This window comes from Typopeltis vanoorti, chromosome 8 (genome assembly GCF_054136105.1).
Source record: "Typopeltis vanoorti isolate ZY-2024b chromosome 8, IOZ_Tvanoo_1.0, whole genome shotgun sequence".
NCBI classification, from domain to species: Eukaryota; Metazoa; Arthropoda; class Arachnida; order Uropygi; family Thelyphonidae; genus Typopeltis; species Typopeltis vanoorti.
Window position 1 is genome coordinate 2,573,027 of NC_143556.1, and position 20,968 is coordinate 2,593,994.

General features: G+C 36.8%; 2 protein-coding genes across 3 annotated transcripts in view; both read right to left on the reverse strand.

Annotated features, from left to right (window-relative positions):
- Positions 1 to 2,526, reverse strand: part of LOC150103677 (ras GTPase-activating protein raskol-like) — a 770,313-nt gene extending 767,787 nt beyond the window's left edge. For both annotated transcript variants that reach the window (XM_090396487.1, XM_090396486.1), the window contains exon 1: positions 2,425 to 2,526. In XM_090396487.1, the coding sequence (XP_090252613.1) occupies positions 2,425 to 2,497 (73 nt within the window). In that variant the 5' untranslated portion in view covers positions 2,498 to 2,526. The remainder of the gene's footprint in view (positions 1 to 2,424) is intronic.
- Positions 2,527 to 13,790: 11,264 nt separating this feature from the next.
- Positions 13,791 to 20,968, reverse strand: part of LOC150103679 (calcium channel flower-like) — a 90,316-nt gene continuing 83,138 nt past the window's right edge. The window contains exon 5 of the mRNA XM_090396818.1: positions 13,791 to 14,668. Within this exon, the coding sequence (XP_090252944.1) occupies positions 14,557 to 14,668 (112 nt within the window). The 3' untranslated portion in view covers positions 13,791 to 14,556. The remainder of the gene's footprint in view (positions 14,669 to 20,968) is intronic.

Genomic DNA, 20,968 nt, shown 5'->3' on the forward strand with positions numbered 1-20,968 from the left:
GCCAGATTTCCCCAGTGAGGAGTGATCTTGAATTTTAGAACATTGATTGGGTAGCAGAGAAAAGTCGCGATAAGGATGAAGAAGAAATCCGGCTGTTGCGAGACAGTTTTCTCAAGCAACTTCGTCAAAGTAACTGTAAGTGAATGAGTGTTAGATTTCATCATCGTGTCAAAAAGGGGTTGTTGAGGATTGGACTCTTTTTCCACCAGTAGGTGATCAGTCTACACTGACTGCAAGTGTGTCGATGTCCAGTTCGGGAAAGGACTGAATTACAGAGAGGTGAAAATTATGACAAACTCTAAAAATCGAAGGTAGTATTACGTTCGGTCGCGTGCTTTCAGTTATGAACGGGAATGAGATATCAGCAGCGCGTGCGAAACTGTGAAAAAGTATCTAAATAAGGCAGCATCTAAACGTGTCCGTAGAGTTCGAAGAACAAAAACTACACTGGATGAAGAGATACATGAGAAGGAGGGCTGCATAACGTGGATAAGAATTCGGCAATAAGGGCAAATGGGACATCAGCACGCATTCTAAAGGAATGTTCAGCCAAACTAGCCTGTGGACATGAATATGAGTCGCAACTCAGGAAGCACCATAAACTGAGAATGCGTGATAGACTGATGGGTGTAACCATTCACTAGTGGTCGTGAGGATTTTAGAGAACTTGGTAAGAGCTCGCATACAGAAATCGGGTTGACGTACAGGCTCTACTTTATAAGGGCTTACTAAAGGGAAGTCATGTCTCAGCAATTTTCTTATTTTTCATGATAACGTTACGGACGAGTTGGATCAAGGGAGTGGATACGCTGTTGGACTTTTCTAAGGCATTTGATAGGATGCAACATGAAAGCATTAACTGGAGATGCAACCGGAATAGAAAGTTTCGATTTGGGTAACGGACAGGATTAGAAATTGGTATATGGGAATGTGAATCTGCGATATTTGTGGTAATCAGTGGTATGCTGCAAGGATCGGAAGGAAGTTACAGGAGATCTTCAGTTATTTACTGAAGATGTTGCTGATATGCAAGGAAATCTGGGATGCTACTGATATCCAACATTTACAGAATTAGTTGAATAAACTGCATGTGTGGGCAAATGATAATGGCTATCAGTCAACGTATGTAAATAGAAAGTTAGCATTTTTGCGTGATAAGATTTCTAAGGGCATATCATATGGGTGGGATTATATGCTTGAGAATCCGATAACTCGAATTATGGTGGGTGAGAAGCTTCAGATGAAGACTTCATACAAAAATTTCAAATGCAACTCAGAGGATGCTGTCAGTGTACGTTTCAGCATTGCGATGCTGAAACGAACATTGACGTGTGTGAGTAAGGAGGTCATTTTGTCTCTTAAGGCTTTGATAAGACCTGGACTACTGTGGTAAGATTTGATCTCCTGGGTTTCAAAAGATAAAGAAGCTGTGGATAGAAGAGTTACACAGATGATATCGGGATTTTGGAATGTAGATTGCGAGGCCACATCGAGAGTATGTGGACTGCTGATACTGGTCGACAGTGGAGAGAGAGAGAGAGAGAGTAGAGGTGATGTGATCTTCAAATTCTGATAGGATGTTATAGGATATCGACTGATGCATTTTTTAATTATTCTTATACGGAACGCAGGCAGATGATAAGCGGGATGGTTTATCCACTGAAGCTGAGTGTATCTAGCGGGAATGAGTTTAAGAGAAGGTTTGACATCTGGAGTGGATGATCTGTGGCCTGTCTGATTAATCATAATCTACTCTATAATATAAAATTATAAGCTTTTTTGTAACGTTTTTGTGTCACGTTTTTTGTCAAGTTATTTGAAACGTTTTGAAACTCAGGGCTACCCTGAATGTCGAGTCTTGAAAATTCGAGTCATCAGAATTCAAGGAGAACTGGCCTACCAGTCCGGAACTCGGGGGGGGGGGGGCTGTAGGCGCCACGGGGGGGAAGAAGCCCCCTAGTAAGAATATAAAAACTAAATTTTAAATATTTTCTTCACAGTTTTAAGCTGCTTTTAAAGAAATGAATCGCTTTCTCATTTCTCTGCATAGTTAGAGGGCATAGGAATCAAGCTCAGCTTTCCTAACCCTTAATAACGTGACTTTTGGAGAAAGATTGAGATTTCCCGAGAAAGTTAATGAATCTGAAGAGAAGTCTAGCGAGGAATAACTCCGTGTTGGGGAGAGTTCCGTAAAATTTCTGGATACTAGGTGAAAGAACCACGCCGACTCTGATAACACACGTCCGCTACTATAAGACCCGAAATAGAGAAGCGAGTTACGATCGGCTTTTGCTATTAGATGAGAATGCTGGGTGTGGGTGTGCTTGGGGTGGGGGAGTGAAAGCCCTTCTTGTGGTTCGCTTTCGGTTGTGTAAGTAGGAATCGACAAAGGGGACAGAAATGAGTAAGAAAACGTTGACTTACAGACATCGTACGTCCTTCTGCGAGCGAGGGAGGCCCACACGTCCCGACAAGCCATTTCCAACCACAGACACATTCCTGCAGCATTTAAACTTAGCAGCTCGCGAGCTTCTTCCTCCCGATTCCAAGTAACACAGGAAGGTTCGTACTGCACTTCCGGCGGCAGTCGTCATTTCAGCAGCGAAAGGATGGAGGTCGGCGAACTATTTGCGTTCGCTGGCGGATATATTTCAGCTCTGCTGGCACGCGTCGCGTATTCTTCAGTTACCTCCCCCCCCCTCGTATTTGGATGAGGAGGCCGCTGTTAATAAGCAAAGCTGTTTGAAGTCAATCCTCACGAGCCGAATGATGGGAAAAATCTCCACAGGAACACGTCGAAATAAGCACATCGTTAATGAGGGGGTCGCCACGTGAAGAAATTATTTTATTTTCGTGTTTATTATCTTCTTTTCTCCTGTTATTCGCTTTCTGCCAGCCTGAATGTTTTTGTGCTCCCATGATTTATCCGCGAGCTATTTTGGGACTTTTTTATTCTTCGAGTTCAGCTTAAAATTGAAACTGCTTGTAGCGCCATCTCGTGAAAAACAGAAACAAATGCTGGCGGACCTTCTCGAGTGGAGTTCCTCAATTCAGGCTTTCAGTTCAACGTATTCAAGCGTTCCTCCAAAACGTTTTTGGTAAAAACGATTCTTGCTGGGATTCGAAATGTGACTTCAAAAACTTTTAAGCTTTTTCGATGATCGCCATACGACTACGGTAATATCGGACATCTGCTGCAAATGTGATTATCACTTAGCATCTCCAGAGATCATCACGGAAGGCCACCCACTCATCAAATGTTTGTCAATGTGTATAGGGGAACAGGAAACTCCGAGTTTCCCGAAAAGACCGATGCTGAGCCTCAGAAGGCCGACAACTCGCGCTCCACTGGAAACAATCCCGGGGAGGACTGCTCATGAGATTAGACGATTGAAACCAAGGAATTTCTCAGTTCGAGCAGTTAAACGAAGTTTGATTTTGAAACAAGAATGGCCCTCAAATAAGTTCAAAAACAAATCAATTTACATAACGCGAGAAAGAATATAAAACAGGAAAAGAGATAAAATAGCAGCGAAGCTTTCCCTTGACATATGACGAAGAAAGCGCGCCAGTTTTATTTTTCTTTTCTTTCACGAACACATTCTCGAAAGCCATTTTATTCCCCCAAAGTAAGACCAGTTGTAGTGTTCTCAGTTCTCGATACGTGACCTCAGTGACTACAGGCAAGGCCTTCTTAACAAGTTTGAGCGCCCTGGGCTAAAAAAATTTGGCACCTTAATCACATTATATTGGACAATAATTAAATAATACGTATAATTAATTAAATAACTTTCATTGCAAAAAAGTATTTTAAAATATATCGACATTGCACATTTTTATTGGATTCAACAACATTTATAATATAATAAAGGTAGTTAATTTGTATTAATAAAAATACACACAACAGAAAAAAGCTACTCGGTTCTTAAGCGCCCTTGGATCAATGGTGACCCTGGCTATAGCCCAATTCGCCCAATGAATAAGGAGACCCTGACTGCAGGATATTATGACAGTCCTACATAATTAGGTTCGCATATTCTTAGCTTTCTGAGAAGCAATTTTCTTTCAAATTAATCTGTGTGAGATATCTCCAACCCTTTCGAAATCAACATTTGGACCTTCTTCTCAATCCGCTTCGATCTTGTCCTCTCCTGAGTTTTTTCCAGACCACCTGATTTACCAGTCTTCATTTCTAAGTTTTCTGCTGAGGTTTTTTCCCAATATTTTCCTTTTCACACGATTCTGCATATTTGACGCCATCTGTCTATCCCCCTGATTTCTCTTAGAATTCTCCTGATGTTTGTGATCTTCGGTGTTTTATCGACTATTTTACATTTAACCGACATCTCAGAACCGTACGTCTCCCCTGATGTAATTCTCTTTCGCAGGCGAAATGTCAAAAACTCTCCGCCTGATTACCGAGAGTGATCAGGCAGAAAGTTATGCCTTTACGGGCACAACGCATTCCTAATCCCATCGAGAATCATTTTTACCGAAAACCTTTTTAGGGAACGCTTTTAAGTGCTGCTGAGTCACAAGTTGGACGACTTTTGAGCTGTGCAGAATGATGACCGAAGCAACTAAGGCTATGAGAGGAACGTCTCATGGCTGCTCACTGCGTCCTTCCCGTCGAGTTTTGCGGGAGAAGAAAACTCTCCTGGACAGGAAAAAAAAATTTCTCACTCAGCTGAAAATACCTTTATAAAGGCTCTTCTCTTATTCCGTCGGCGGTATCCGACCAAACGGCATCGCCGCCGATGAAATAACAGAGAGAGAGAGATGACATTACCCTTAAAATTAAACGAGCAGTATGCAAGATAGTGCTGAAAGCTTTTAATGTAGTTCTGAGAGCTGAATTAAGAACACTCAGTCAGAAATGAAGGCGAATCTGATGTTTGAAGGTGGCCCGAAAAAGACTTGAAGACAAAATCGAGGTGGGCGAATGCATTTAGAAGTCCTTAGAAGGTGAAATGTTGACTTTGAAAGGGTTGGAGACATTTCAAACAGAGATTAATTTGAAAGAAAATTGTTTATCAGAATAGGTGAAGCTAATTATGTAAGACTCTCATCATCTCCTGCAGTCACTGATGTCACTCGCGTTTATCATTCCACTCAGTTTTAAGAGAGTGTAGTTGTATAGTAGATTTCTCTGGGTTACAGCTTATAAAATCCGAAAACTTGATTACAAAGCAGCCTCTCCAGTGTCAAAAAACCTACTTGCCAGTACGAAGAACGACTGTGACTATTTGCCGATCTACGGGGTTACCACGACATTTATATGGATATATGGATATTTACCATCACTGCTTTTAAATCTCGCAAAAAAAGGCATTTTTTTATATGCAGTTTTTATTTTATATTCACTTTTAAATAATAAACGAAATTATTACTTTTAGCATTATCGTGAGTCCCCAGTTATGTTACCTTTTGTTTCTATCGCTAAAAGCAAAAGGCCTTCAGCGATTGACACAATAAAATTAGAAATAAGAAAGCTCAATAAGTGCTAATAAGAAGCCTAACACACGATTACCATAAACTATTGCAATTCCAACGAAAGGGTGTTCCACGTCTTTACCTTGCCCTTACTCATTATTGAACTGATCTGCTCATGCATGTCATCTAATCTATCTTGCACCTCCCCCTCAGGCCTATAGCACCAACCTACAACAAATAGCCCTCTTTAGATTCAAATACACTGCCTTTCCGTCAAACCCCAAACTCAGCAACTCCTGAGGTATCATTGACAACACCTCAGGGGTGTTGAGTTTGATAGTTTTAAAAAAGTACCAGGGCGACGCTCTGGTACTTTTTTAAAACTATCAAAATTTTTAAAATCATCATAATAAATTATAATAATGAGACTTATAATGCATTTCCAGCTTTCGGTCAAAAAACAGCAGCTTGCCGCTCTTGTCATTTTCGTTTCAGAAAACAAGGCAACCTCTCTGCATATGGTCGTCGCAATAATAATAATAATAATAATAATAATGCCGCACTTCGTGCTCTGGATTTTTGTTTCTAAGGTAGAGGCCCTGGCGCTATTTCTTTTAGGATTACACCTCTGCAACACCCCCTCTTTCTTTCTTTTTCCCATCTCTAAAAGTAGAACAGCCCTTGCACTATCCCTGAAATTATACAATCTTTATCAACCAAGTTTCACTGATACCAACATCTGGCCAAAATGTAGTAATCAAAGATAAAATATAATGCATGCGTATTTCGGATGCTTCTAGTATTTGTATACATACATACACCTGACGGCTCCTATCAGAACCACCTTCCCCAGCGATCCCTGCACCAGTGGCGGCCGGTGAATATTTTAAGTGGGGAAAAAAAAAAAAAAAAAAAAATATATATATATAGGGGGAAAAAAAAAAACTTTTTTTCCCTAATCAGTAGTGAATTTATTAACAAATAAATTTACATATTAAAAATTGCTTTTCCCTATCTTACTCCCCGTATATGGGAATAAAAAGGCATTAGCTGATTTTTTTTTTTTTTTAAATTGCTTTGTTAAAAATATTTCATCCTCACCACGAACAAACACCAATAATAAAAGTTTCGTATCAATAGCAATGACAAGCGCAAACGAATATTGGAGTTAGATCAGAGTGCATTTGGTTCTTGTAACGGTAATTGAAAAAATATAATTCTTTTCATATTTTCAACAGTGACGCTCATCATAATTCAGCCTTGTATCTATAATAAATAAATAATTACATGTTATTTTAACAAAATAAAATAAGATTTACAAAATATAGTTCATCACACACCGTTATATTTCACAGAAATAAGGCGCGTAAGCATACTAAAAATACACTGCCGTTCAGTTGGGAATGACATAACATGCAATGACAAGAGCAAGCGAATAGCAGTGTAAGATCGCAGTGCATTTGTTTCTAATCTAAAGCGTTAATCGAACAATTTCAATTATTAACTATTCCATCAATGTCAAAACATAAGCTGTAACCTTGAACATGTTATACTGCATTATTATTCCTGACACCTCCAAGGAGTACGAAGACTCATCGCGGAAGGACACCTACAAATGTCTCAACCACTACACCGAACCTATACTACGAATCATCTCCATCAACCGCCCACCTCCACCACTACCGCAACTAGTATATCTTGTCTGTAAATTGCGTGTGTTCCGAAGGGCCGATTTGTATGTGGGATGAAAAACTCCAGTTTCTGGGAGAAAAAACCCTGCTACCTCCGTATGAGATCGGCTAACTCACCTTCGATTGAAATCGCCCAGATAAAGATTACTCCCATCGCGACGAGAATCGAACCTAGGCCTATTCCAATCGAAGGGCGCAACGTACCGTTGTTCTTCCAATTGCGCTACAGAGGCATAAAAATTTATACATAAACACAAACAAAATTTAATTTTTTCATTTTTTCCTTGGGTGTGCTGCAGTGTCACAGTGCTTATGTACAGGTCGCCACTGCTCTGCACACAGCCACCTGTTCCCAACCCAAAATGTTTTCCTATTTCTTTATATTAAATCAGGCCACATTTGACTCAATTCCTACAAACATTGCATTCCTAATTTTAGATGAACGCCATCCCTGAAATATAATTAATTTCATTTCTCAAATTAACTCCATAAATCAATAAATTATTTACACTTCCAGAGTCAAGAACTCATCGATGGAGGTCATACTATCCACACCAGCTATCACATCACACCTGTTCTTGAATTCATTCACACTACTTGGCCAAACATCCAACGCCAACCCATTCCAATCACGCACTACTGAGGGAAAAAATCTACCCTTAACCCCCTTCTTGGCAACTCCCATAGATGCCCTCACATCTTTTCCCCAACCTCACAAAATAAAATGAAAAATTCCATCTACTTAAGTTCTATATAATCCTTTCAGAAGTTTGTAAGTCTCAATCACATCATCCCTTTCTCCTGTTCTCTAGTGACTGCAGACAAATTCTGTCTTCATAAATCACTACTCCCAAAGCCTGATATCATTTTTGATACTCCTTTGCACTCTCCACTGCAGAAACCAGACAGACCTGCACATAATAGTCCAAGTGGTTTTATCAAGGACTTGTAAAGAGACAAAACGACTTCCTTATCTTTGCATGTCAAGGTTCATTTCAGCATTGCCATATGGCTGACTGACAACAAAAAGTGGTATGTTGAGTGTGAATCTGCAAGAGATTTAAGGTAACCAGTGTTGTGCTTCTAGGATGTCCTTGGTCCATTGTTATTCAATCTGTACATTAATGACATTAGGAAACATTTGACAAGCAACATACAGTTATTTGCTGATGATGCAAAGATAAGTAGGGTAATTAGGGGTACTGCTGGTATACTGTATTTGCAAAATGATTTGAATAGGGCTGAAATTGTGAGCATGGGAAAATGGATGTCAGTCCAATGTTAATAAATGTATAGTCATGCACTTTGGTGTGATTATACAGGGTGTTCGGGATAAATTTGACATATTTATAATTAATTATATTTTTCCGTAAGTTACATGTATTAACACACACTTCTCTTCATTTAAAAGTTTGGACCCTTCTTCATTCATATACAAGATGTCAGAAAGGATGGATAGCTGGAACCCACCTGAATCATGGAAGAGAATAACTTGTATCATGATGATTCGTGCCCGCCATCAAAATAAGGATATTACGACTGCTGCCCAATGCTCCCTGAATACAGTAAAAACAATCAGGCATGAACTAGAGACTTGCAATGGTGACTACGAGGATGTAGCAAGAAGAAAGATCCCTAGCAGACGATCTGATTGCGTTCGTACAGCAGAATTCCTCGCAAATCTGCAGGAACAGGTGTTGAAGAACCCCGGCATTGGAATTCGGGCTTTGTTCGTGGAGTTGCTAACTGTAGTCAAGCCCTGGATAACAAGGGTAGCCAATGGTAGGCCGTATGTATGGCAGCAGGATTCGGCCCCTTGCCACACCTCTGGGAAAAGTCAAAAATGGTTGTCTGAAAATTTCTACGACTTCACCAGTCCAAATGTTTGGCCTCCAAACTCCCCAGACCTTAACCCCATGGATTATTTTGTATGGGGCGCAGTTGAAAAAGACACCAATCGCACTTCCAGTAATACAAAAGCCCAGTTAATGGATAAAATTAAAACAGTTTTTGCGGCCCTTCCCAGGGAGACTGTAGCATCAGCTTGTTCGAGGTTCCGAAGCAGAATTGAAGCTGTGATCGATGCTAATGGTGGTTATTTTGAGTAAATCTTGTTGATAGTATTGTAATTAACTCTGCCTGTAATGTTTTTTTGTCAATTCATTAAATTTAATAGATACAAAGAAGATTTTCTTTTTCCTTACGAAACTGTCAAATTTATCCCGAACACCCTGTATATCCAATGTTGTATTATATTGGGATTATGCTTGAAGAAACTGATAAGGCTTCAAGATCCATAGCCTCATCAGTTTCTTCAAGCATAATCCCAATATAATATGACATTGGATATATAATCACACCAAAGTGCATGACTATACATTTATTAACATTGAACTGACATCCATTTTCCCATGTCCACAATTTCAGCCCTATTCAAATCATTTTGCAAATACAGTATATCAGCAGCACCCCTGATTACCCTACCTATCTTCACATCATCAGCAAATAACTGTATGTTGCTTGTCAAATCCTTCCCAATGTCATTAATGTACAGATTGAATAACAATGGACCAAGGACATCCTAGAAGCACAACACTGGTTATCTTAAATCTCTTGCAGATTCACACTCAACATACCACTTTTTGTTGTCAGTCAGCCATCCTCTTATCCATGCCAACAGTGCACAATCCAATCCTACATTCTCCAATTCATAACAGTATTCCATGCTGTTCTGTCAAAAGTCTTAGCAAAATCCAAAAGTATCATGGTGTATCCATTCTCCTCGTCTAGTTCAATGGTAAATTATTATACAATGTGAGCAAGTTGCTAAAACATGACTTTCCCTTAATAAACCAATGCTGTTCATTGCAAAGTAGGAATTCTCTGTCAACCCATTTCTGAATGTGAGCCCTAACCAACTTTTCTAAAATCTTCACTACCAAAATTGAGCACCATTCCTCCTACTCAGTTTATGAATTGATTCATTTGCAATAATGGCTCTTCTATTCAAATAATCAAAATGCAGCACTGCACTGATAATTTTCACTTTACTGCTTCTTTAAATAACACTTTCATATCCTATCGCACTTGAAATTTTTGTTGCTTTCAGATCATTTTTATCTGCAAACACAATCAACTTGTTTACTAAGAGCAACACTGATGTCCCTAATTTTGTTTCCATGGAAAAAAAAAGATTGTCCCATTAACATGTTACACCTTTTATCATAGAATCCCCCATATAATATTACCCCCCTATTGTTCCTTACATAATTTTCTTATTCTCCTGACCCTTTTGAAGAACCTCCCATCCCTTATCTTAGTCACCAAACCTTCCCCATCAGTTACTTTCATACCTTCGATTTCTATCTTTCAAACTCTCTCTCCTTTCACCCAGCTGATTATTTCTCACATCTGAGAGATAATGTTATGTTCTTACACCCTAACTAGCATTGTCTGAAGGAGTAGGAGTTCATTCCAGGGTTAAAAATCAGTTTCCCCAAAAAAACATGCTTGCTTGGATCAAAGATTAGATAACTCAGAAGCCAGCTGTGAAAACAGATGTCTTCTAGTGCTCTAGCATTATTGAAGCATCAACACAAGCCCACATGGTGCAAATAAATTAAACATATTTAATGCTGTTCATATTTTGTTTACTGTTACATCCCAGCAAACTGTATGAAAGAATACAGTGTCATTATAAACTCCTTGTGCAGCTTTAAAATTTCATAACTTCTGTTCTATGCATAATAAAATCAATCTGAAATAAGGGTAAGTGAAGGAATTTATTAGTTTTACATACATTTATTCTTGGGATTGTTAATTTTCAACATGACCACAGGCATTACGTATACAAACCAAGATACGATTCTTAAGTTTTACAAATATGTTTTGCAGCCGAGTTGATTTTCAGCAAAATCCTCAATCACATTAGAATGTCCTGACAGAAAAAAATCCAGTAGACCATTAAACATGAAATAATACATTCCTTTTTCAGTTGAATGCCAAAGGAGCAAAAGATCTAAAGTTTTAATGCTAAGCCTCTGGAATTTAAAATGTGGTTTTGTTAACATACTTAAGATGTGTTTCCTGTACACAGAGAAGTTCAATGAGGTGGTGAGAAGAAATGGAAGCTTTCAAATAACTTCTGTCATGGTAACTTCAATGTGTTGTGTATATTTTGTCTAGGTATACTCGAAGAATGGGTTTGGGAAAACAAGCAGATAGCATCATCCATATACTACCAGTAAGAGAATGCAGATTATTATTATAAAGCATCACTGCACAAGAGCTCCAAGACTCATCACAAGAGCTGTTTCACACTAGTCTATCCCACAGTGTTTAGGTTTGTTAACTGTATATGTTCTTTGGCTGATCTGTTTCTCAGGAGGAAAACTCGCTGCTATCTCTGTATGAGTACAGCTAATGTTCTGTTGAATTGTAGATTACTTATTTTAGGACTAGATATGTTTCACTTAATCTTGCAGATTAAGTGAAATGTGGATGTTATATCAGGATTACATAAAATTATTACAATTTATCTTGCATAATGGCTAAGTGGGTAGTTTTTGCTATCTAACGAACAGATTGTGGGATCAAATCCCACTGCAGTAGAAATGTTTCTGAAAATCTGCAAAAGGTAAATAATTTGTTGCCTAATATGAGGCTATGCTTAGCCTCTTGAGTATGGTGCTGAGCTAAACTCTTAGACTACCCACTAACTAATTGTACAATAGGTTAACTTTTTGTAAGTGGAATTGGTAAAAAATCATGATATCATGGATTTAAGGCCAAGTGGCCTATTCTGGTATCATCATGCTATCACTTTCATTTTGATTTTATCCCCATTATTTCTGGAAACTCGCCCCCACACAAACTGAAGAAAATCAACCGCAGCACCCACTATTTCAGATAATAATACATCGTATTAGGGACCACGAGATGAGAATAAACCTTCAGCATTGGAAAGCCTTGGTTTGCACTATTTAAGACATGGACTCTGCCCGGCAGCCCATACAGTCTCCTTTTAAATAGTGCAGGGATTCGGTTTCACTGGCCTGACAGCTGTCAGAAGTTTAAGACAAGAACCCTCATATCAAGAACCATCAGTACCAAGGAGATCACGTGTGCATTGCAATTGGCATGTCGAAGGTTTACCAGAGAACTTATGAGGCATTGTAAATTCTCTGGTAAAATTTGAAACATGGTTCTTGAATTCTTTTGGCTATATAATAATGACTGATGCTCAAATAACTGCTCAATACTCTTAAAAATTACTATTTACTATGGGAAAATAATTGTCAGAAACTCTGATCTTCCAATAAATAGAAATCAAGGTTCCCTTTCAATTTCTGCAGATAACTAAAAACATTTCATTTTTGAGTTATGTCATTCTGCACATTATGAAGAAAAGTGGTATTAAAGATATCAAAATTGGAGATGTAAATCTCAGCTCTTTACTTTATGCGGATGATGTTATACTTCTAAATAAATCCACTACAAGTCTGCAAGATTCCCTGACTAAATTTAATAACTGTTGTAATAGATATTGTATGAAGGAACATTAAAAAGACAATGAAAATATGCAGAAACATTGAAAATATCAGCTGCATCGTGAATGGAGAACCTATAGAACAAGTAAAACATTTCATCTACTTAGGCACGATTTTTAGTGAAGATGGTAAATTAAATATGGAAATAGACAACAGAATCAACAAAGCTGGTATGGTAGGAAGTCAACTGAATAAATTTATATGGAATAAGAGAGAAATTAGCCAAAACACTAAATTAGCTGTACAAGACAGTGTTTAAACCAATTTTAACTTATAGATCTGAGAGCTGGAATAGAAATAAAACACTTGACCAAAGACTAGAGACTGAAGATATAAGTCCTGAGAAATATTAGGGGCCTGAACAGATGGCATCAATGGCAATATCATATGAGAAATGGGAATATTAAGAAAGAACTTGATATTGTCAGCATCCAAGAATGCATTAGCAGAGCTGATCTCAGGTAGTATGGACACTTAAACAGAATGGCAGAGGAAAGATTAGCAAAACAAGTGTTCTCTGCCAGGTTGGCAGAGAAAAATAACCAGAGGAAGACCAAGATATAGGTGGATTGATACAGTAAAATGTGCCTTAGAAGACAGAAATATAAGATCTGATAATATTGGGGTTCTTGACAGGTAACAGACTGATTTGGAGGAAAATTGTTGATAGGAAGTTAATAATGATGTAAATTTTTCATGTAGTACTATCATATCCTGTACACCCGTTAAGGATACTAGGAATTTGATTATGTCATTCTTCTCGCAAATAAGTGATATCTTGGACACTATGTATCACATCACTAGTCATCACAGTACAATGTAAATTGCATGTACACAATATTGTTAGTCTATTTCAAATATTCTGCATTACTGTGGCCATTAACTTGCTTGTTTTTAACTCTGCAATGAATATTAGTTTTTTTCTTCTTTAATTTCAATCCCCTGAAAATGTGTGCTATAATGCACACAAAACTAGTATAGATTAAAACTTAAAAATAAATGTTCAAGTCTCCATGAGGAACATGTATGGACACTTTCAACATGTTCCTCATTCATCTGAAATCTCTGAAGCAAAATCCTTAACTCTTAACATAACACTGAAGAATACAAGGAAGCAGACAACACACATCATAATTTTATTTTATATGAAAATAAATCTTTCCAAAAGTTACAAAGACTAAAACTTGATTACTTAAGTAAAAAAATCTTTTGTAGATAAATTCAATGAAATTAATCTTTTCTTATTCCAAGTAAACAAACACTGAATGAAATCAAATTGTTGTTTGTGAAGTAGCTCTGACATAGGCCAGCTAGATTATTTACACACACAAAAAAATAAATTTCACACTTAATTCATCAAGTACTTGCGCTGATTTTTATATGAAAAAACACTCAGGTAAGAAAAGAAAAAGATATTATTACATGGATTTCTTTTACTGCTTTAGTTCCTGTAAATTATGAACATCTCTAAAGGATAAAAGTGTGGCCAGCTCATCCCATATCTTCTAAACTTTACATATATATCTAACTTTACAGAAATAACACAGGGGTTTTCTATTAGATGTGGATTATTTTCAATATACCCCAAAAAACATGAATGCTAATAGGGGTGTTCAACAATTACAGGAAGAGCTAAGCTAATGATATAAATGATAAAATCATGTTGAAAAGGAATCAGTAATACTAATTCCTTAGTGTGTATTATATTTTCAACTGCAGCTGCCTATTCTTATGAATCTCAATATAAATTAATATTTAGTTCACATCAAAAACAAATTTCTCAGCCAGTTCCATTCCTGTAAATAGCATTTCCAAACTATCTTGTCATCAAGAGTTTTACTAATCACTGCTGCCAAACAGACGCGTTTCAATCAAATTACACTTCACACCATGGCTGAAGGTTGCTGCTGATGAACACGTGCAACAGGATCTTCTTGGGAAGGTAGTAAGTTCGATGTACTTCTCGCTTTAAGTTTCATTTCATCTGCTGGAGCTCTAAAAATAAATTTGTAAAAGTTAATCGTATTAAAAAGATGTATTAAATCGTACTAAAAATATTTTGTACAATTATTGCATTACTATGCAATAATTATACAAAATCTTTAAAAATCATGAACAGAATTATGATGTTTTAATATATATATATATATATTTTTTTTTTTTTAAAAGAAGACATTGAAAAATTGCCATACTACAAAAAAAGATGCCGTCCACCATACTTGATATCTAAAAGTGACAAGTATAGTCATCGTACATTGAAAAACCACGCTGCAATAAAATTATGATTCAAGGTTGCTTGGGGTTGCCACACACACACACACACACACTAATATCCACACTAGTAGGTACAGTAAAACCCATTTTTTACACTTGTCAGGGGACTGATGGAAAAAAGCGTAAATAGCAGGAAATGTAAAAAAACATTAAAAAAAGGCTAAAAGATGACTTGCTGCTAGTATGTGAGTCTACATACTCGATTACAAAATTTAATAACTGAAAATAAATGAATTTACAATTACTTACATTTATCTATTTTAAAAAAATCTTTAATTGTTGATTGTTTTTGCTTTCTGTTTTTTTTTTTTTTTTTTGACATAGTGCCACATTACTTTGCATTGAGTTCAATGTTTGACCTGTTTTTTACTATCGTGTTCAAAGTGGACACAGAGAGTCCAAGATCTTTTGCTAAATGCACACGTGTTCCAGCATGCCAATCTACACGTTGCAGAATTGCCATCTTTTCTCCTACCGAAATACATTTTCTGTCTTTTTTCTACATGTTATTAACATAGATAATCCACCACCGCAACTTGAAAGCAACTTTTACATGCTAAATTACGTAGCAGAAATTCTGCAATATGAATTCGTACTGCGAGTGAAAAATCATGGTATCGCTACTGCAAGCGTGCACGTCACCGTGATGGCGGAAACAAAACTACAGCCGAAAGCAATGCCATCTGAGAACAAAAATGCGCAGATTTCCGCAGAAATAGATTCGAAAATCAGTATTGCTACCCAAGAAAAAAATGCAAATCACGGGAAATAACGTCCATATCAAGTTGTTAATGGCAGGAAAACAATATATCATAAGAATAGGCCTTAAGACGGGACCAACGGAAAATGATGTAAATGTCAGGAAAACGTAAATTGCGGGAACATAAAAATGGGGTTTTACTGTATATACAATATCAATTACTTTATATATATTAATATATTAAAACCTCCCAAACTTCAGGTAAAGCATTCTTAATCAGAAATATGATCCCCTATATTCAAAACAAAATTCCATCTGCAAAATCCTAGCCAATGACAAGTGGTTGCTAACATCTCAGACTTACTAACTTCTAACTACTGGGACAAGTTCTTGCTAAGATTTTTCCATCAATGCCAGAATACCCCAGGACTGTGTACTTTTGTCCATACTCTCTCCTATTCATAAAAGACTTATCATTAACCTCAATTCATAGTTACGCAGATGACAGTATGCACCATTCCTCTTTCATTTGACAAACTTTGCAGTACTAATGTATTCAAGCCAGCTACACGATGTTCACAATCAGAACCTCCTTATCATCAGTTCAATGGAGTGAGAACACTTGTCAACTCCAATGCCACGAAAATACAATATTGACTTATTTCATGCAAGAAAGATCACACTCAACTTTTCATCATATTTGATAATACCAGAACTTCACATATGAGATGTCTCTTCTTGAACTGACTGACACCTCTAGACTTCTCTGGTATAAGCACATCACATCCAGAGCCTCCTCTACATCCAAAAAAAAAAAACTAGGTACACGCATTATTTCTCACTTACACAACTCTTAATAGTGCATAAATCCTAACACCCTAGATTGGTTTTGAAAACTGTTATTCTACCTAAAGTGCAAATGTTACATTATCATCACAACTATGCCACAGAGACACATGGAGATGTCAGGCAGGTAGCAGTACAACATATTATAAGCATGGCTATAGATATACTGTCATATCCATTTACTAATATGTTGAGTTTCAGATATCGGTGAAAATTTATTACACTGAAGTAATACAAATGAAAATACCTGCATTAGTATAATACAGTAATGAACACAATACAAGTAATAATAGAAATATAGCACAAGTAATACTACAAATATAATACAGAACAATATAAATGATAGGATAAAGACTAAGATTAAAAAAAAAAAAAACTAATGAAAGAAGTATGCCACGTGTGTAACACAAGGTCAGAGTTATACTGGTTACCAAGGGTAGACTGAAGGCATGTAGGCAGCACAGGCAGAAAAGAAATGATGGGATGGGGGGAGACATGATAGAAACATTTAAGTTAATAAAGGGGTTCTATAAGATTAACAAATTTTTCGATATGATGAACAGAGAGAGAGAGAATCTTAATTTGCATGAATTTCTGCTCCTTGTGAGAAATTTCTTGCAACAAGGAGCAGAAATTTTAGCTCACTGTTGAACTCAGCTTATCAGTATTAGCTACATCATATACAGATGCATACACTAAATACTTAGTATTATAAGCAGCTGACAATTATGAGACATTCACATCCTTGTAATGAAAATCAAAAAACTTCTTTTGTACTATAAAAATAATTATTTCCAATTGTGGGTATAAGTAACTAGCACTACTGGTGAGAGTGAGAATGGTCAATGAGTGGTATTATAGACTTTGTTTCCTATTTCCGAGGAAGGACCTCCTGTGATGAGTCTCTTGATTCCATGGAGGCTTGAATAATAATAATAACAAAATATTTTTGATATTTTAAGGATACTTGTGACATAAAGATTGAATAATAAAGGGTGTCCCAAAATTCACGCAAGATTTAAATTTAGCGCCATTTGTGCGGTAAAGTGTTGCCAATGAGAAAAAAAAGACAGCGTGACAGCTGACAGTTCAGGGTTATTAAAAATGGAGCGCTACACGAAAGAACAATGCATTTTCATTGTTGAGCAATATTTTAAAAATAATGAAGGTTTGGCAGCTACAGTTTGCAATTTTCGTACAAAATATGGTCAGAATAGTGATTTAACTTCAGCAACTGTGAAAAGATTAATTAAAAAATTCAAGGAAACTGGATCAATTAGTGATCTTATACACTCTGGCTGTCCTTCAACAGAAAACATCGAATCAGTTCGTGAGAGTGTTGCTGAGAGTCCAGGAACATCAATTCGGCACCGTGGTCTTGAATTGGACATTTCAAGAAGCTCTCTACAGCGTATTCTCATGAAAGATTTGCATCTTTATGCTTACAAAGTTCAATTGACTCAAGAACTGAAGCCTAGTGACCACACAGCGAAGAGAGTTCTCGTTGAATGGATTATGGAACAATAAGTGGATGCTTATTTTTCGAACAAAATCATCTTCAGCAATGAGGCTCATTTTCATCTTGATGGCTTCGTTAATTGACAAAATTGTCGCATTTGGGGTTCAGAAAATCCACGAGTGATTGTTGAGAAACAAATGCATCCACAACGTGCGACTGTTTGGTGCGGATTTTGGGCTGGAGGCATCATCGGTCCATTCTTCTTCGAAAATGCGGCTTGTAAGGCAATAACAGTTAATGGTGCTGGCTATCGCGACACGATAATCCACTTTTTTGTGCCTAAATTGCAAGATATGAATGTGGATGACATGTGGTTTCAACAAGACGGTGCCACATGCCATACAGCCCGAGAAACAATTCAATTACTGCATGAGTCATTTCCTGGTCGTGTAATTTCCCGTTTTGGTGATCCGAATTTGCCTCTCAGATCACGTGACTTAACGGCGTTGGACTTTTTTCTTTGGGGTTTTTCGAAGTCTAAGGTTTATGCCAACAAGCCCACGACCACCCACGCCTTGAAGGAGGAAATTGAGCACTGTATCAATGAAATTCAACCACATTTATACAAAACGGTCATGGAAAATTTCGCCAAAAGAGTGCGTATGTGCCAGCAAAGCTGTGGAGGCCATATACCCGATATGCTATTCCATGCATAACCCTATACTGTATACTTTATGAATCAATAAGAAATTACAATTTTTAATTAAAAACCTGTGTTTTCTATCAAAATTACTTCTTGCGTGAATTTTGGGACACCCTGTATAAACATGTAAACACAAGAAAGATATTTAATTAGCCAAATATTTCGGTCTGAAAATTGCAGACCATCTTCAGTGGCACTACAAGAACAGTTTTAAAAAATACAAGGTGGAATACTAACAATAGATCATTTTAAAATAGAACAAGCAGCATGATGTTATATCACTAAGTATTAAAGGGAATATTATTAAGCAGAGCATGATTGAAATAAAGATATTAATTAATATTAAATAACAAAATTAATATGAATTAATGAGTTATCCTGATTAGACTTTCCTCAGATTTTTGATACAGATATACAGTCATTCTGATTCAGGTTAGGACGATGGAGTAATGCCTCTACGCTTTCTTTGAAGAAACATTCAAATTCATAGTGGGATCTATGTAAGAGGCGAGTTTTTGACCAAAGGATGTTGTGGTTAGTTTCAATCCTGTGTTGAGCCAATCCAGATTATTCAGGTTTGTTATAACAACAAACCTCCATTCATCATGATTGGAGGATTGATGTTTTTGGATTCTTTTTTCAAGAGAGCATCCAGTTTGTCCAAAATGAAATCTTTACAGTCCTTGAGAAAAACAATCACCTCATTATCACAAAAGCTGACAAGGGGAAAGCAACAGTAGTTATGGACTCTGCAAATTACAGAAGAAAACTTTCTCTTTTACTTCTAGATAGCTTCACATATCAAGAAACTGATTATGATCCAACCAATAGACAACTAAAGAAATTAAATTCTCTCCTAGATGAAGTCATCAGTTTAGATAGAGACATAATTGAAAGACTTAACTCATTTTGCAAGCCCTCCTAGATTTTATGGTCTTCCTAAAATACATAAGATTGACTTTCCTCTTCGTCCAATAGCAGATTGTATTGATTCTCCTACTTACCGTATAGCCAAATATTTAGCTAAATTATTGAAATCTCACATAGGCAACTCTAGTTCCTTTCTTAAAAACTCCTCAGATTTCTTAGAAAAATTGAAAAATATCTCATTGCAACCTACAGATCTTATGGTGAGCTTTGATATAGAATCTTTATATACAAATGTACCTATCAAGGACACTTTAAAATTACTGGCTGACATCTTTCCAGAAGACATAAAACTATTCGATTTCATTATACACTCTGGATATTTCTTATGTCAAAACAAATTTTACAGCCAAGTAGAAGGAATGGCCATGGGAAGTCCTCTCTCTCCTGCTTTAGCCAACTTTTATTTAGAACATCTATAAAAGTCCTCTTCTCGTCTATTTTCCTTCAACCATCCTTTTAGGTAAGATATATTGGGTAAGATGACATCTTTACTATATGGCCTCACAACAACGACTCCTTACCTTTTTTTTTAAACAATATCAATTCCTTACATCACCGTATAAAGTTTACTATGGAAATGGGAAAAAACAACCAGTTATCATTTTTAGACATTCTCCTCATCCGGTCACCTTCAAATACTCTTACAACTACAGTTTACAGGAAACTAACGTTCACAGTTTGCTATATTCTTAAAGAATCAGCCCATCATCCTTGTCAAAAAACAGGAATCATAAAATGTCTAATCAGAATAGTTAAAACTAATTGTTCTACTTCTAATTTTCTACAAAAAGAACTTTCTACTATTCATACATATAACTCAATGGCTTTTCCGAAAAGAGTACACAACATCTTCGATTCTTATAATCCATCACTAAACAACAAAGATTCAATACGTCGAGTTTCAATTCCAAACATCTCTGGGATTTCAGAACCTGTCTCAAGAATTCTGAAGAAATATGAGTTAACAGCTACATATTCACCTATTAACAAATTATCTTCCCATTTTCCTTTTCCTAAAGACAAACACTCAACTATGTCTCTTCCTGGAGTTTATCAAATTCCCTGCAACTGTGATCTCTCCTATTCTGGACAAACTGGACGCTTTCTTGAAAAAAGAATCCAAGAACATCAATCCTCCATTCATCACAACAAACCTGAAAAAATCTGGATTGGCTCAGCACGGGATTGTAACTAACCACAACATCCTTTGGTCAAAAACTCTCCTCTTACATAGATCCCGCTATAAATTTGAACGTTTATTCAAAGAAAGCATAGAGGCATTACTCCATCATGCTAACCTGAATCGGAATGACTGTATATCTGTATCAAAAATCTGGGAAAGTCTAATCATGATAATTCATTAATTCATATTAATTTTATATT